This window comes from Salmo salar, chromosome ssa14 (assembly GCF_905237065.1).
Source record: "Salmo salar chromosome ssa14, Ssal_v3.1, whole genome shotgun sequence".
NCBI lineage: Eukaryota > Metazoa > Chordata > Actinopteri > Salmoniformes > Salmonidae > Salmo > Salmo salar.
In genome coordinates this window covers 27,154,091-27,171,916 of record NC_059455.1, presented here as the reverse complement: position 1 = coordinate 27,171,916, position 17,826 = coordinate 27,154,091, and the positions used below count along the sequence as shown (strand labels likewise).

Below are 17,826 nucleotides of genomic sequence, written 5' to 3'. Positions count from 1 at the left end.
ATGAAAACGCCATTCATAGCATATGTAGAGATTTTCAATTGGAAGGAAAAAGAACCCACCTCCTCTCCTTTCTCAATTCTGCGGTTGGAGGTGATGATGATTTTATAACCTCTTTCGAAGGTTACCACCTCAGCGACACAGTTTGGGGTACAAGAATGGTTGATGTACCTGTATAAGAAAACAAACACATAGCATTGCACATTATGACAGAATGTTTTATGACATTTTTGAATGAGAGGTTCATTGTGCATACTGTGTAATCAGACGCGAGGCTACATACGGAGCCCTGTAAATTAAGTACTGCACCACCATCCTGACATTGAGCCACAAATAAATTAAGATTAGAATGTGAATCAGATGGAATGTGACTATGTAAACAATACAACAAGGCCCTATGATAGACTAGCGTCCTGTCCAGGGGGTGTACTTCAAGCTGTCTCCTGCTCCTATGAGCTGTTCCGGCCTGCACAAGCCAAGGTTCACACAGTAAGGCTAATTACTTTTACTTATGTAAAAGAATATGCTTACCTTGCTAGACCCCCTGTCTGACTGGAATCAACGACATGTTCACTGTCGATGCGGAACATGAACAAGCCACGATTCTGTAGGGGGAAAAGTAACCACTTAGACCAACTGGAATCCTCACATGAGATAATATAGCAAACATGTATTACTCAGCCTTCCCTCTCCACAACAAAAGTAATTAGTGCAGCCTTGAGTAAAGAAAAAGGTTTTCTACCTGAGACTTGTAAGTCCTTTGCTTCCTGATGGCCACCTCGTTGCGGAGGACGGTTCCGTTGTACTCAATCACCATTGTGTGTTTCTCTATGTCCCTGGATGCATATAGACCCAGGCCCTGTGGACACAGCAACCAGAAAGTTTGTCCTTACTCTCGTGCTGTCATACTTCAGTGTCATATTCACGCTGCTACTTTAGAAGGGGAATGCTACAGAGCTGAACATAGAAGATCCTGTCCAGTAGACCCACCTGGATCTTGGAGGCAGCGAGGTAGACGTTGGCCCTCCACTCACTTTTCATCCAGCGGTACTGCGACGACCTGTGGTGCACCATGGGTGGCTTGGTGTGGGGTACACCTCCCTCCCCCTGGGCTGTGTTCTGACACCTGGAGGAGGTATTGGTGGTGCTGGATACCGGCTGGGGCCTAAGAGTGTGTGTGTGTGTGTGTGTGTGTGTGTGGAGGAGGGTATAGTACAATTAACAAAACAAGTCAAAACAAAGCCTACATATTGTTATAGAAAGATAACTTGTGCTAAACCAAAGTATATTAAATCCACAGATTAAATTGTCGTGGAAATTCCACAATACCTAATGACAACGGCGGTGGATGGGGAGCTGGTTTTGGGCATGGCCCGGGCACTGCCAGAGGGGTTAAAGATCAGGGGCAGCTCCATCAGAGGGTTACGGCCGTAACGGAAGGTATACCTGTCACAGGCCTCTATCCCTGGGAGCTGGAACACAACCAACAGCACAGGGAAATGAGACTGGAACACTCCTCCTCACTTCAGTGTCTACAATACAGTATGGTGTGGGTATTTTAAGAGTCGTTTACCTGAATAGGCAGCTACAGACACCTATAGTGTCATTTGAACATTGATCATTTAATCTAAATCTAAATTGTTTTAATATAATATAACTAAAAACAGATACAAACCGATTCAGTGATCTTGGTGACTGCAGAGACGGTGAGTCCAAACAGGTCCTCTCCTTTCAGATAGACAGGGAAGAGTTTCAGAGTTCCTATTTCAGTTCTCCTGTCAGCCACCGGACCCAGGACCTTATCCCACACCCCTGATGGACAGACAGGAAACAGCAGGGTCATAGATTATATATATTATAGGGACTCCAACAGAACACATTTATTGTAGTAAAAGACAAAATGAACTAGAAACAAGCCTAGTCTAAGCTAACCCAGATACATAAACGGCAGAGGCTACAGCCAAAACAAGGCTAACTAAGCATGTCATAAAACCAATCTCGTTAGCCCACCTTTACTAGATAAGCCTAATCTAAAGCCTGGCCTAAGACAAATCCATCCCAGCCCACCTTCGGCGGTGGAGTCAGTGAGGACCAGGTCCTTGTATCCCTGCTCGATGACGCGGATGCTGAACTCCGGCTGCTCCTCCCTCTCCTCTACGGAGCACAGGTAGCGGCAGCGACGGTTGCCATGGCGCATGCTCCAGTAGATTCGGCATGCCTCGTAGCCCACGGGGAAGATGGCTGTGGCCGAGTGGAAGGCGGCCATCTGGGATGGGGTGATCTGACCCACGGCATAGAGCACCAGGCTGCCCACTCTGAAGGTGTAGCCCAGCTCGGGCTGCTGTACGGCGCTGGCCATCTGCCTCACCTCGTCCCTCTGGATGTAGACGCGTCGGAACACAGCGAAGCAGCGCAGCTCGTGCTCCAGGACGTGGCCAGAGCCACCGTGGGCGGAGCCTCTGGGTCGGTGGGCGTGGCACAGCATGGTCTTGTCCTTGAAGAAGGTGCAGTGTGCCTGCAGGGCGCAGGTGAAGTGGTAGACGTTGGTGCAGCGCAGGCGGTGGCAGCCGCTGGTGGCGCCCATCTGCTGGCAGAAGGCACAGCGGACCGCCGAACCCCGCCTCAGCGCCAGCTCTACATTGATCAGAGCGCCTGACTGCGTCTCATACACCTATACAACAATACAACGTTAATAATAGATATACAACACAATAGAACTTTAATAAAAGAAGGGGCATGATTCTAGTGGATGGTAGTAATGATCTGAAACCAGCAGTCCACCTCTCTATCCTCTGGGCTACCTACCTCGGTGGACCACAGGGCACAGTTGAGGTGCACCCACACGTCCAGGTCCAGGCTGAGGAGTCGGGCAGGGCCATCGGTGACCCCGTCCCCCAGCTGGTGACAGAAGCAGCAGCGGCGCTGGTCCCTTAGACTGGCCCCGGGGCGGAGAGACGCTCCCAGCTTCCTCAGCAGCCCGTCTATCTGGTCTTCGTCAGGGAGCTGGGAGCTTCCTCTGGGCACCACCACCTGCACTGTCCACTTCCTCCAGTGGAGACCCTTGTGTCTCTTCCCTTGGTGCCAGCCCTCCTGGTGAGCCCTGGGGCCCCGCGCCTTCAGCTTCACCGTCACTTTGATGGTGTCTGACTTGGCCTCTGTCTTAGGGGTCTTAGGGGTGTCACTGGCTGGGGGGAAGGGGATGGGTGAGGTGGAGGGAGGGGACTGCTTGAGCTGGAGCTGGGCCAGACAGTGGACATCCAGAGAGGACATGTTGTTGCTGTATTGGTGTTGTGTTTTAGACAGGTTCTCTTTCTGGTCCGAGTCTGGAGACAGGAGGGCTACCGTGTCCTGCAGAAGACAATAATGTAATGATGACCTGCACATTTCAATTCATTCATTCATTCTAGGCACAGCTTTGAAGAGGCACGAAGAGGATTCAACACAGCTTTGAAGAGGCACGAAGAGGATTCAACACAGCTTTGAAGAGGCACGAAGAGGATTCAACACAGCTTTGAAGAGGCACGAAGAGGATTCAACACAGCTTTGAAGAGGCATGAAGAGGATTCAACACAGCTTTGAGGTGGCATGAAGAGAATTCAACACAGCTTTGACTTGACATATTATGCACTCTTCAACACCTTTACATGCCTTTGATTCTTGTGCACACCAAAGTGCCTCATGTATTTTAATTGGTAGGTATTGATAGGACATTCTTAGTAGGACAAACCTTGGAGTCTGTAGTGGTTCTGGCCTGCGAGGAGGAGGAAGAGGAGGAGGAAGCAGAGAAGAGGAGGAAGCAGCTGTGGCTGCAGAAGACCAAGTTCCCCTCGGAACGCAACAATCCTTCTTGTTCCTGAAGAAGAGGAGGGAAGCCAGGCATGTTAGGAGATGTAGCGAGGGAGCTCAATGAGATATCAAAGGCCAAGTCGATGCCCATACAGAAACCTTCATCAATGCTAAAAGGGTTTATTCAATAATCAAACAGCTCCAATATCCAAATGAATCAGGGTTTAACCATTTGTGAACACCCCAGACTTCAGTTGGAGGGCATGCTACTGCTTAACCCACTAATTGCACCGATATGGATTTCACTCCAATGGGGGGGATTAGCATAATTAGAGGCTCTATAGTACGTGTGTGTACGGACATGTACGGATGTGTGTGTGTGTCTGTGTGCATTCATGCTCTTGTGTGTGTGTGTGTGTGTGTGTGTGTGTGTGTGTGTGTGTGTGTGTGTGGTGCGTGCACACCCCCAAAGGCATAATGTGGATTAATCCATCATCTGAAGTGAGGTCTGAGCCTCTGGTCATGACCCGTCTGTACTCTCCTGCCCCCTGGAGAAACAGACTAAAAACAGTAATCCACGGCTGACTGACTGATGGAGAGAAGGGCTTTTACTGGGTTGGTTGGTTGGTCAAGAAGATAGTAAATCAACCCATTTAGATCATTGCTTGGTTGGGCAACATCACAACAAGGTAATTGATCAATCTGTATTGACAGAACATGTGGACTATTAGATAGATATAGACACGACTATCTAACATGGGCCGCAATATCAAAATATCAACGTATCGCTAAGTGTTGACCTATAGATAACAGTCTTTGTAATGTATGAGTTCAGCCTGATAAACATGTAGTAATTGACTACATGAAAGCTCTGGTGGTACGTTACCTGTTTGTGTACAGGAAGGTCTTTGATGGACTTGCGGACTCCATTTCCCAGCACCACCACCTTACAGTGGCAGCACCACTGGGCCTTGGAGCCTGGGGTCTTCTGATGAGGGCCTCTGACTGCAGCTGGACCTGAAACACACAGACAGCTCTCTGTGACACAGCTCCTCCAACTATGGTAGATGCATAACAGGCCAGCGCAGTACTGCTGCTAGGTTTATTACTTCAAATAAATGATTAGAGCTCTGCTGCAGTCTTGTTTTGGACCAAATAACCATTTCAAACAAATGATTTTTACAACGTTTTAAAGGCAGTTCTTGTCCCACTCTGGAACTTCAATATGTCCGTAGAGTATATTACGTTCAACAATATATTGACAAATTAGCCAAATCAAAAATGTTATATTTTCAAAATTAATGTTTATATTTTTCAATATTCATAAATGTATGTAAGAAATGTGCTATTGGCATCAAAATACTACTCATGTCACAGAGAAAGCGGTAAAGCTTCATATGACACCAACCTTTGTTTTGTAGCACGTACAGATTAAACATTGTGTCACAAATATTCTAACTTCAATTAATTATTTCTCGATTATGCTTTAAGATCCAAATGTCAAATATATGTCAACAATCCTTCCACCTAAGGACCCTTCTATGGATTAGATTTAGTGAAAATCATAGTCTTTTTTTGGTTCTAGTTTTGCGAGGACCATAGCTAGCCATGATGCAATTGTCTTAGAACAACAGGAAATTGGTTTAAAGATAAACACCTCCTTGTTATAAGACCCCATGACAATTAACACTAGATAATTGACAGGAATATCCTATATCTTCACACCACTGACGAGGTGTCCACTTTATCATTTATCTGTCTGTTTGTGGTCTACGGGTCCAGGCTAACTGACCAAATTCATTAGGCCTGTGGTCTGATACTTTGACAGCAGCGATAAGCAGGTGTGTGTGTGTGTGTGTGTGTGTACAAGTGAGGTCGGGCACAGGAAGGAGGAATACTCAGTTTCATTAGTTGTGTGTATCGTTGTGTGATCAATACGTATCCCCATCATTACCTGGTGGGCCAGACACATACAGCTTTTAGACCCCTGACAGAAGGATAAAGATTCGCTGGCCAAAGAAACAGACCATTTGTAAACATTGTTAAAAGGGGCTAATTATGAAAATTGAAAAACGAGGTGGGAAACAATGACGAGGATTGTAAATGTTTCTTGTAGGCCGGATCATATTGTTGTGCATGTTTTAAATCTTATGTCATTGTTGTGCATGTTTTAAATCTTATGTCATTGTTGTGCATGTTTTAAATCTTATGTCATTGTTGTGCATGTTTTAAATCTTATGTCATTGTTGTGCATGTTTTAAATCTTATGTCATTGTTGTGCATGTTTTAAATCTTATGTCATTGTTGTGCATGTTTTAAATCTTATGTCGTATTGATTGCTGCTGCCTTCTTGGCCAGGTCTCCCTTGCAAAATCGACTGTCTCAATGGGCTTTTCCAGGTTAAATAAAGGTAAATATATATATATATATTTTTTGATATATTTATTTATTTGGGCCGCAATATCAAAAAAAAAAAAAAAAATATATATATATATATATATATATATATATATTTACCTTTATTTAACCTGGAAAAGCCCATTGAGACAGTATATATACTGCTCAAAAAAATAAAGGGAACACTTAAACAACACATCCTAGATCTGAATGAAAGAAATAATCTTATTAAATACTTTTTTCTTTACATAGTTGAATGTGCTGACAACAAAATCACACAAAAATAATCAATGGAAATCCAATTTATCAACCCATGGAGGTCTGGATTTGGAGTCACACTCAAAATTAAAGTGGAAAACCACACTACAGGCTGATCCAACTTTGATGTAATGTCCTTAAAACAAGTCAAAATTAGGCTCAGTAGTGTGTGTGGCCTCCACGTGCCTGTATGACCTCCCTACAATGCCTGGGCATGCTCCTGATGAGGTGGCGGATGGTCTCCTGAGGGATCTCCTCCCAGACCTGGACTAAAGCATCCGCCAACTCCTGGACAGTCTGTGGTGCAACGTGGCGTTGGTGGATGGAGCGAGACATGATGTCCCCGATGTGCTCAATTGGATTCAGGTCTGGGGAACGGGCGGGCCAGTCCATAGCATCAATGCCTTCCTCTTGCAGGAACTGCTGACACACTCCAGCCACATGAGGTCTAGCATTGTCTTGCATTAGGAGGAACCCAGGGCCAACCGCACCAGCATATGGTCTCACAAGGGGTCTGAGGATCTCATCTCGGTACCTAATGGCAGTCAGGCTACCTCTGGCGAGCACATGGAGGGCTGTGCGGCCCCCAAAGAAATGCCACCCCACACCATGACTGACCCACCGCCAAACCGGTCATGCTGGAGGATGTTGCAGGCAGAAGAACGTTCTCCACGGTGTCTCCAGACTCTGTCACGTCTGTCATGTGCTCAGTGTGAACCTGCTTTCATCTGTGAAGAGCACAGGGCGCCAGTGGCGAATTTGCCAATCTTGGTGTTCTCTGGCAAATGCCAAACGTCCTGCACGGTGTTGGGCTGTAAGCACAACCCCCACCTGTGGACGTCTGGCCCTCATACCACCCTCATGGAGTCTGTTTCTGACCGTTTGAGCAGACACATGCACATTTGTGGCCTGCTGGAGGTCATTTTGCAGGGCTCTGGCAGTGCTTCTCCTGCTCCTTCTTGCACAAAGGCGGAGGTAGCGGTCCTGCTGCTGGGTTGTTGCCCTCCTACGGCCTCCTCCACATCTCCTGATGTACTGGCCTGTCTCCTGGTAGCGCCTCCATGCTCTGGACACTACGCTGACAGACACACCAAACCTTCTTGCCACAGCTCGCATTGATGTGCCATCCTGGATGAGCTGCACTACCTGAGCCACTTGTGTGGGTTGTAGACTCCGTCTCATGCTACCACTAGAGTGAAAGCACCGCCAGCATTCAAAAGTGACCAAAACATCAGCCAGGAAGCATAGGAACTGAGAAGTGGTCTGTGGTCCCCACCTGCAGAACCACTCCTTTATTGGGGGTGTCTTGCTAATTGCCTATAATTTCCACCTGTTGTCTATTCCATTTGCACAACAGCATGTGAAATGTATTGTCAATCAGTGTTGCTTCCTAAGTGGACAGTTTGATTTCACAGAAGTGTGATTGACTTGGAGTTACATTGTGTTGTTTAAGTGTTCCCTTTATTTTTTTGAGCAGTGTATATAATTCTGTTGCCATGCACATTTCTAGAAGGTACCGTGGTGTCGTGCTTGAAGACAGACATGATTCATTTCAGAAAAATAAGTTGGAAAACGAACAAACAAACAGGGTTGGATGGACATGAATTTCAGCAGTGTCTCATTTCAAGACAAGCAGACAAGAGCAGCAACATCTCCCCTGTTATGTCTGTATTTCGACATAAGGGGGCGATAAGGTGCAGGGATGTAGCCAAGTCTCTCACCTGGTCCGTCAGGATGGAAGCGGATGTGCTGCTGTGGATGTCCCTGCTGCTGTTGCATCATCATCCTCTGTTGTGGTCCTCCTCCCCCAGGCCTGATGAGCTGGCCTGGTGCTCCATGAGGGTGAGGGCCCCCCATGTCCCCAGCACCACCCCGGCCCGGATACATCATGGGGGTCCCTGGCCGGTGCATCAGGCCTCCTTGGGGGCCCACCCTCAGGCCACTGAGCATGGCCAGGGGCCCCCTGTCTGGGCCCGGGGTGCTGCTCACCTCATAGCTGCTGGGGATCTTCACACACAGCAGTTCTGAGATGGCAGCTACCACACCTGTGATGTTCTGAGAACAAAAACACAACATTAAAATGTATGTTGTAGATATTGCCAATCAAGCCACCGGCACATGCCCAGTACAGAGAGAGCAAAGAATTGGCTTCAGCTCCTACAATTAAGCCTGGTGATGTTTTAATCCTCACATATTCGACCAGTAGTGAAATGACTGAGGTGCATTTTTGATGGGAAAAAGGGGAATAAGCTACCAACAATAACCAACAAAGATTAAAAAAGGACCTAGACCATTTCCTCCCTGCTGATTTTCTATGAAAGCAAGGGGAAGTGAAGCCAAAAGAACAGAAATACTCACCTCAGCAGCCGCTGGTCTCAGGGTGATGGCTACAGACACCAGGCCTGGTTTAGTGTCATTAGACGGCGGGCCAAAATGGGAGCCAAAGAACATCCCATAGGGCTCAGTCTTGAGCTCAGTCTTCAGCCTAACCTCTGATCCTACAGGAAGAGACATTAGGAATAATATTTTAAAGGAGGATTCATTAATACTTACTGCTTTCATTGATAGTGTAAAGCAGTTTGTGCCAGCTGTTGATGTAAAAGGTCTTTATAAATATCATTTGATTGATGTTGAAGTGCCGATAGTAGTGAGAAAGGCACATCTCTTTTTACAGTTGATCATTTATTACCAGTTTAAACAAATTACCAAGGCTGTGTATATTCATATTAATTCATGGTAACACCTTATTTTAACGGTCCATAGAAAACCATTTATTAATCATTACTCCCACATTTATAACCCATTTACAGTTTGCCATAATGGCCTGGAGGGGATGGCTGCCATTTTACGGGCTCCTAACCAACTGTGCTATTTTGTGTGTTTATTCGCATTGTTTGTAACTTATTTTGTACATAATGTTGCTGCTACCGTCTCCTATGACCGAAGAGAGCTTCTGGACATCAGAACAGCAATTACCCACCTCAATCTGGACAAAGAGTTTTTTTTTTAATTAGTCCGACGCGAAGGATATACTGCTTCTCCGAGACCAGGCCCAAATCCCTGTCATTCGCGGGAAGAATAGATGGAAATATAGGGGGTATCCCGCCTCGACCATCCGTTCTATTGGCTAACGAGCAATCACTGGAGAATAAACTGAATGATCTTCGTTCAAGACTATCCTACCAACTGGACATTAAAAACTGTAATATCTTATGTTTCACCAAGTCGTGGCTGAACGACGACACGGATAATATACAGTTGGCTGGGTTTTCCGTGCATCGGCAGGACAGAGCAGCTACTTCTGGTAAGACAAAGGGTGGGGGTGTGTCTATCTGTCAATAACAGCTGGTGCGCAATGTCTAATATTAAGGAAGTCTTGAGGTATTGTTCGCCTGCGGTAGAGTACCTAATGATAAGCTGTAGACCACACTTTCTACCAAGAGAGTTTTGATCTATATTTTCCCGTAGCCGTCTATTTACCACCACAAACCAACGCTGGCACTATGACCACACTCAACGAGCTGTATAAGGCCATAAGCAAACAAGAAAACGCTAATTCAGAAGCGGCTCCACTATTGGCCGGGGACTTTAATGTACGCAAACTTAAATCCATTTTACCTCATTTCTACCAGCATGTCACATGTGCAACCAGAGGAAAAAAAACTCTAGAGCACCTTTACTCCACACAGAGACGCGCACAAAGCTCTCCCCCGCCCTCCATTTGGCAAATCTGACCATAATTCTATCCTCCTGATTCCTGCTTACAAGCTAAAACTAAAGTAGGAAGTTGCTCAATACGGAAGTGGTCAGATGAAGTGGATGCTGCGATATAGGACAGTTTTGCTTGCACAGACTGGAAAATGTTCTGGGATTCATCCAATGGCATTAAGGAGTATACCACCTCAGTCACCGGCATCAATCCAAAAGTGCATCGACGACGTCATCCCCACAGTGACCATATGTACATATTCCAACCAGAAGCCATGGATTACAGGCAACATCCGCACCGAGCCAAAGGCTAGAGCTTGCGCTTTCAAGGAGCGGGACACTAATCCGGACACTTATAAGAAATCCCGCTATCAAACAGGCAAAGTGTCAATACCTACTACACCGGCTCTGACGCTCGTCGAATGTGGCAGGGCTTGCAAACTATTATGAACTACAAAGAGAAACACAGCCGTGAGCCGCCCAGTGACACGAGCCTACCAGACGAGCTAAATGCCTTTTATCCTCGCTTTGAGGCAAGCAACAAGCACCAGCTGTTCCGGACGACAGTGTGATCCCAATCTCCGTAGCCGATGTGAGCAAGAACTTTAAACAGATCAACATTCACAAGGCTGCGGGGCCAGACGGATTACCAGGACGTGTACTTAGAGCATGCGCGGACCAACTGGCAAGTGACTTCACTGACATTTTCAACCTCTCCCTGACCAAGTCTGTAATACCTACATGTTTCAAGCAGTCCACCATAGTCCCTGTGCCCAAGAAAGCGATGGTAACCCGCCTAAATGACTGCCGCCCCGTAGCACTCACGTCGGTAGCCATGAAGTGCTTTGAAAGTCTGGTCATGGCTCACATCAACACCATCATCCCGGAAACCCTAGACCCACTCCAATTCACATACCACCCCAACAGATCCACAGATGACAATCTCAATCTCACTCCACACTGCCATTTCCCACCTGGACAAAATGAACACCCTCAACGTGAGGAAGACAAAGGACCTGATCGTGGACTACAGGAAAAGGAGGGCCAAACACGCCCTCATTCACATCGACGGGGTGGTAGTGGAGCGGGTCGAGAGTGTCAAGTTTCTTGGTGTCCACATCACCAACAAAGTATCATGGAGAAAAACACACCAAGACAGTCGTGAAGAGGGCACGAAAACACCTTTTCCCCCTCAGGAGACTGAAAAGATTTGGCATGGGTCCCCAGGTCCTCAAAGGTCTACAGCTGCACCATCGAAAGCATCCTGACCGTAAGGCGCTACAGAGGGTAGTGCGAACGGCCCAGTACATCACTGGGACCAAGCTTCCTGCCATCAGAGGAAGGCCCAAAAAATTGTCAGAGACTCCAGTCACCCAAGTCATAGACTGTTCTCTCTGCTACCGCACGGCAAGTGGTACCGGAGGGCCAAGTCTAGGTCCAAAAGGCTCCTTAACAGCTTCTACCCCCCCAAAGCATAAGACTGCTGAACTATTAATCAAATGGCCACCCGGACTATGTACATTGACACCCCCCCTCCCTCCTTTGTTAATACACTGCTGCTACTCGCTGTTTATTATCTATGCATAGTCACTTTACCCCTAAATTACCTCGACTAACCTGTACCCCCACACATTGACTCGGTACCCACTGTATATAGCCTCATTATGATTTTTTACTTTAGATTGTTTAGTATATATTTTCTTAACTCTATTTCTTGAACTGCATTGATGGTTCAGGGCTTATAAGTAACCATTCCACGGTAAGGTCAACACCTGATGTATTCGTGCAAGTGACAAATAAATCATAAAGTAATTTCGCAGTCCCTAATCTAGTGAGCAGTATTGAACCCTAATCCTAAATGGTGTGTAAATGGCTTCTAAATGGTTTATTATGTTAAAATAAAGTGTAAGCGTATTTATTTACCTTTCCCCCAGGGTGTGGGGAGCATGGGGAGGACGGGGGAGAGGGGCTCCTCCTTCACCAATGACAGATCTGGGTAACGGCTTATCTCCATGCCAACCACACTTTCTGGGGACGATGAGGGGACAAAACTATCTGGGGTGTCCCGGTCCTTACAATGCTCCTGTCCAAGCCTGTTACTGTGACAGAGAGAGAGGGGGTTGAGAGAAACATTAGTTAACATTAGTGTGTATCAAAACAATAATGTCGGTCAACCTATTTTTCACAAAAAATAACATTGCATATTGCAGGCTTCCCTAAACTGAGAACATTGTGTTGAGATTGTTTTGGAGTCTGTGAAAGACTGTATGGTATATCTACAGCCTAGTCTGAGTACATACAGGAAAATACTGTTTTTAGACAAATAGGCTATTTTCACATAAATATAATTGCATTCACAACTGTAAATTGTCTAGATCAGGCTTCCCCAAGCTAAGAACATTGTGTAGAAATTGTTGTGGAGTCTGAAAGCTTGAATCATGTACAGTGAGCCCCAAAAGTATTGGGACAGTGGATGCTACCATGATTATGGATATTCCTGAAATAATCGTGAATAATGAGTGATAAATTAGGCTTAAATATCATAACCCCCCAAAAATGTTAACCTCCCATGTTATTGTAATGGTGAGAGGTTAGCATGCCTTGGGGGTATGATATTTGTGCGTCTGTAACTTTCTCACTCATCATTATTCAAGATTCATTCAGGACTATCCGTAATCATGGTAGCATCTACATTCATGTAAGTGTTTAAAAACATATTCTATTCTTATTTACAATAAAAGTGACTCCAAAATCTCACAATACATCATTTACCATTAATTTCTATTGGCTACAAAATAATCTGAAACACAACCAAAACAAACAGCAAATGCATCCAACAAATGTTGTTGAGTCACAAGCTTGATGAGTGGTGCAGTGGTCTAAGGCACTGCATCTCAGTGCTAGAGGCATCACTACAGACCCTGGTTTGATTCCAGGCTGTATCACAACAGGCCGTGATTGGGAGTCCCATAGGGCGGCACACAATTGGCCCAGCATCGTCCGGTTAAGGTTTGGCCGGGTTAGGGTTTGGCCGGGGTAGGCTGTCATTGTAAATAAGAATTTGTTCTTAACTGACTTGCCGAGTTAAATAAAGGTTAAAAACATAAATAAAAATAAAAGGTAATCATTGCATGCTAGGAATATGGGACTGCTCGGAATATGAACTTTAACCTCATTTCAAATCCAAAGTGCTGGAGTACAGAGCCAAAACAACAACACAAATGTCACTGTCCCAATACTTGGAGCTCACTACATATATCTACAGCCTTGTCCGAGTACCCAGATCAAGGAGAATGCATGTTTTTAGACAAATATTAGTATACAAAGTGTCCACTGCACTGTCTATGAAGTGCAATTCAAATGAATCTTTGTCCCAGTAGGGAAAATTATTGTGCGGCCAAGTATTTACAGAATACACTTTAATCACAATGACAGGTTTAGAAAGTAATACGGCATCTTTAAGATGTAAAGCATAACCAAAGACATCACTCCTAATTAGGATTGCAAAATTCTAGTAATTTTGCTGAAATTCCCAGATTTGACAGAAACCCTGGTAGGAGGATTCCGGATTTTCTGCTAATTCCCTATTGATTCCGGGAATCTTGAGGCCGGGATTTCTGGAAAACCTGGGAATCTGGGGGAAATTACTGTAATTTGCAACCATACTCCTAATTGCCCTGTTATGGGGAGCAGAGGCCTTATTTACCTGAGTTCCTCCTGGTTGTTGTGAGGGGGCGTGGGGAGGGAGGCTGGCACGTCCACAGTTTTAGGTCCCTGAGCGATGGCTCGGGCCAGCAGGTCCTCCTCTGTCCTGAATGGGACGTGGAGCGGCTTGGAGACCAGATTTTTGGACACTACATAGAAGAGGAACATATGAATGAGACATTAAGATTGGTCCTAACAGCATGACACTACAGATGGAAATTGTTGCAAAAACATTCATGGCCATTTCTCAATAGGGGTTGGAAAGGTTATGAACTTTCAAAACAGCATAACCTTCTCAACACATTTCAAAATGCTGTGTATGATACATTATTTTGAGGTAAAAGAAAAATAAACTGCTTCAGAGATTCAGCAAGATGGAACTAATCTACCAATAACCCCTGGTCACCCGTGACCTCTGAACCCTCCCCAGTGCTCACCCATGGCAGCAGCTTTGCTGGCTAGCTCCTCTGTTGTGGCAAAGCCGTTGATCATCTTCTGTCGGTTTACAGGTGGAGGAGTCGGAGGGAGGGAAGCCGGCGGGGTGGGGGGGTTGCTCAGATTGTTCTGCTTTGAAGAAACAAGCCAAGGAATACATGTCACCATACTACAACAGGGGATATATAATATTGTATCATAGTAGTCTCTTGCTACCACAAATCACTGCTTCAAAGGCACCAAAGGCATCATTCAACTTCATCTTAATTAAAGTGTCTTGTTCCTGGGGCTGGTCTAGTGGGTAGTGACAGCACCTTCTGCGCATACAGTATGCAGTACATGTTTGCGTCGGATCCCTCCATCTCTCCCTAGCTCATTCAAAGTCTGTCTCTTTTTAAATAAAAATACGAGATGAGTAGGATTTTTTTTTTTAAGAAAAAGATAAACTCCGGTTGGAGGTGAGGCCTCACCTTGTAGGTGAGCTGGGAGTAGTAGTCAGAGACTCCGTCCAGAGAGCCGCTGCCAAATGTCCCAGACAGGAGGTTCTCACCGTTCAGCTGGCCGCTGCCGTAGGGGGCAAAGTGGGAAAAGTTCACCCCTATCAGGGGCTCCATGAGGGGCAGAAGGGACAGCTGCTGTAGGACGAGAGAGAGGAAGGGAGAAACAGAGAAGAGGTTACGCATATTTATGTATCTATTTAACCCTTTAATATTTGACCAGATAATGTGACAACATTCTTATTTCCAGTAAACACAACCATTTTATATAATATAATGTTTTCATATTCACATTACTCATCTCATATGTATATACTCTATACCATCTACTGCATCTTGCCTATGCCGTTCGGCCATCACTCATTCATATATTTTTATGTAGATATTCGTATTCATTCCTTTACACTTGTGTGTATAAGGTAGTTGTTGTGAAATTGTTACGTTAGATTACTTGTTAGATATTACTGCACGGTCGGCACTAGAAGCACAAGCATTTCGCTTCACTCGCATTAACATCTGCTACCCATGTGTATGTGACAAATAAAATTTGATTTGATTTAATGACCTAGGGAAGAGTTACAGCCAGGGGAGAAGAAAGGCGAGAGGTTGAATGCGCTAATGATGATAGAACTACATGTGAAGTGAGAGGAATGTTCTTTGGTGGTGTAAAACTGCCTGCCAACTTCCATAATTACCTCAGATATAGAGTGAGCTCCAAAAGTATTGGGACAGTGAACATTTTTGTTGTAGTTTTGACCCTGTGCTCCAGTACTTTGGATTTGAAATGATACAATGATTATGAGGTTAAAGTGCAGACTGTCAATTTACATTTTAGGGTATTTAATCCATATCGTGTGAACCATTTCGAAATTAGTGTACTTTTTGTACAAGTCCCAAATTCACTTATGTGCATTAAAGTTTAGTATTTGGTCCCATATTCCTACAGTAGCACGCAATAGAATACATCAAGCCTTTGACTTTACAAACTTGGATTCATTTGTTGTTTGTTTTGGTTGTGTTTCAGATTATTTTGTGCCCAATAGAAATTAATGGTAAATAATGTATTGTGTCATTTTGGAGTTTATTGTAAATAAGAATTGAATATGTTTCTAAACACATCTATATTAATGTGGATGCCACCACGATTATGGATAGTCCTGAATGAATCAATCGTGAATAATGATGAGTGAGAAAGTTAGACGCGCAAATATCACACCCCCAAGACATGCTAACCTTTTACCATTACAATAACAGATGAGGTTAGCATTTGGGAGGGGGGTACGATATTATTGAGTCTGTAACTTTCTCACTCATCATTATTCACAATTAATTCAGGACTACAGTACTAGTCAAACGTTTGGACACAGCAACTCATTCCAGGGGTTTTCTTGAATTTTTACTATTTTCTACATTGTAGAATAATAGTGAAGACATCAACACTATGAAATAACACATATGGATCATGTAGAACCAAAAAAAGTATTCATCAAATCAAAATATATTTTATATTTGAGATTCTTCAAAGTAGCCACCCTTTGCTTTGAAACAGCTTTGCACACTCTTGGCATTCTCTTAACCAGCTTCATGAGGTAGTCACCTGGAATGCATTTCAATTAACAGGTGTGCCTTGTTAAAAGTTCATTTGTGGAATGTATTTCCTTCTTAATGAGTTTGAGCCAATCAGTTGTGTTGTGACAAGGTAGGGAAGGTATACAGAAGAAAGCCCTATTTGGTAAAAGACCAAGTCCATATTATGGCAAGAACAGCTCAAATAAGCAAAGAGAAACGACAGTCCATTATCAAGGTCAGTCAATGTGTAAAATTTCAAGAACTTTGGAAGTTTCTTCCGCCACAGGAAAGGAAGACCCAGAGTTACCTCTGCTGCAGAGGATAAATTCATTCGAATTACCAGCCTCAGCAACTGCAGCACAAAATGCTTCACAGAGTTCAAGTAACAGACACATCTCAAAATCAACTGTTCAGAGGAGATTGCGTGAATCAGGACTTCATTGTCAAATTGCTACAAAGAAACCACTACTAAAGGACACCAATAAGAAGAAGAGACTTGGTTGGGCCAAGAAACACAAGCAATGAACATTAGACAGATGGAAACCTGTCCTTTGGTCTGATGAGTCCAAATTTGAGATTTTTGGTTCCAACCGCCGTGTCTTTGTGAGACACAGAGTAGGTGAACAGATGATCTCTGCATGTGTGGTTCCCACAGTGAAGCATGGAGGAGGTGGTGTGATGGTGCTTTGCTGGTGACACTGTCTGTGATTTATTTAGAATTCAAGGCACACTTATGTAGCATGGGTACCACAGCATTCTGCAGCGATACGCCATTCCATCAGGTTTGAGCTTAATGGGACTATCATTTGTTTTTTAACAGGACAATGACCCAACACACCTCCAGGCTGTGTAAGGGCTATTTGACCAAGAAGGAGAGTGATGGGGTGCTGCATCAGATTACCTGGACTCCACAATCCCCTGACCTCAACCCAATTGAGATGGTCTGGGATGAGTTGGACCGCAGAGTAAAGAAAAAGCAGCCAACAAGTGCTCAGCATATGTGGGAACTCCTTCAAGACTGTTGAAAAAACATTCCAGGTGAAACTGGTTGAGAGAATGCCAAGAGTGTGCAAAGCTGTCATCAAGGCAAGGGCGGCTACTTTGAAGAATCTCAAATATAAAATACATTTTGATTTGTTTAACACTTTTTTGGTTACTACATGATTCCATATGTGTTATTTTATAGTTTTGATGTCTTCACTTTTATTCTACAATGTAGAAAATAGCAAAGATAAAGAAAAAACCTTGAATGAGTAGGTGTGTCCAAACTTTTGACTGGTACTGTATGCGTAATCATGGTAGCATATACATTAATGTAGATGTGTTTAGAAGTACATTCTATTCTTATTTACAATAAAATTGGGCACAAAATAATCTAAAACACAACCAAAACAAATAGCAAATGCATCCAACAAGTGTGTAGAGTGACAAGATTGATGTAATCATTGCGTGCTAGGAATATGGGACCAAATAC

General features: G+C 44.5%; 1 protein-coding gene across 6 annotated transcripts in view; it reads right to left on the bottom strand.

The window, feature by feature from the left end:
* LOC106569192 (histone-lysine N-methyltransferase 2C) overlaps positions 1-17,826 on the bottom strand; it is a 138,321-nt gene that overhangs the window by 1,759 nt on the left and 118,736 nt on the right. For 5 of the 6 annotated variants that reach the window (XM_014140291.2, XM_045694148.1, XM_014140290.2 and 2 more), the window contains 16 exons: positions 14,757-14,921; positions 14,289-14,418; positions 13,853-14,000; positions 12,070-12,245; positions 8,797-8,936; positions 8,160-8,493; positions 4,670-4,800; positions 3,725-3,850; positions 2,803-3,345; positions 2,065-2,668; positions 1,673-1,809; positions 1,327-1,469; positions 988-1,162; positions 740-856; positions 529-602; positions 60-168 (listed from right to left, as the gene is read on the bottom strand). In XM_014140291.2, the coding sequence (XP_013995766.2) occupies positions 60-168; positions 529-602; positions 740-856; positions 988-1,162; positions 1,327-1,469; positions 1,673-1,809; positions 2,065-2,668; positions 2,803-3,345; positions 3,725-3,850; positions 4,670-4,800; positions 8,160-8,493; positions 8,797-8,936; positions 12,070-12,245; positions 13,853-14,000; positions 14,289-14,418; positions 14,757-14,921 (3,252 nt within the window). The remainder of the gene's footprint in view (positions 1-59; positions 169-528; positions 603-739; positions 857-987; positions 1,163-1,326; positions 1,470-1,672; positions 1,810-2,064; positions 2,669-2,802; positions 3,346-3,724; positions 3,851-4,669; positions 4,801-8,159; positions 8,494-8,796; positions 8,937-12,069; positions 12,246-13,852; positions 14,001-14,288; positions 14,419-14,756; positions 14,922-17,826) is intronic. The other variant, XM_014140292.2, reaches the window with a different exon arrangement.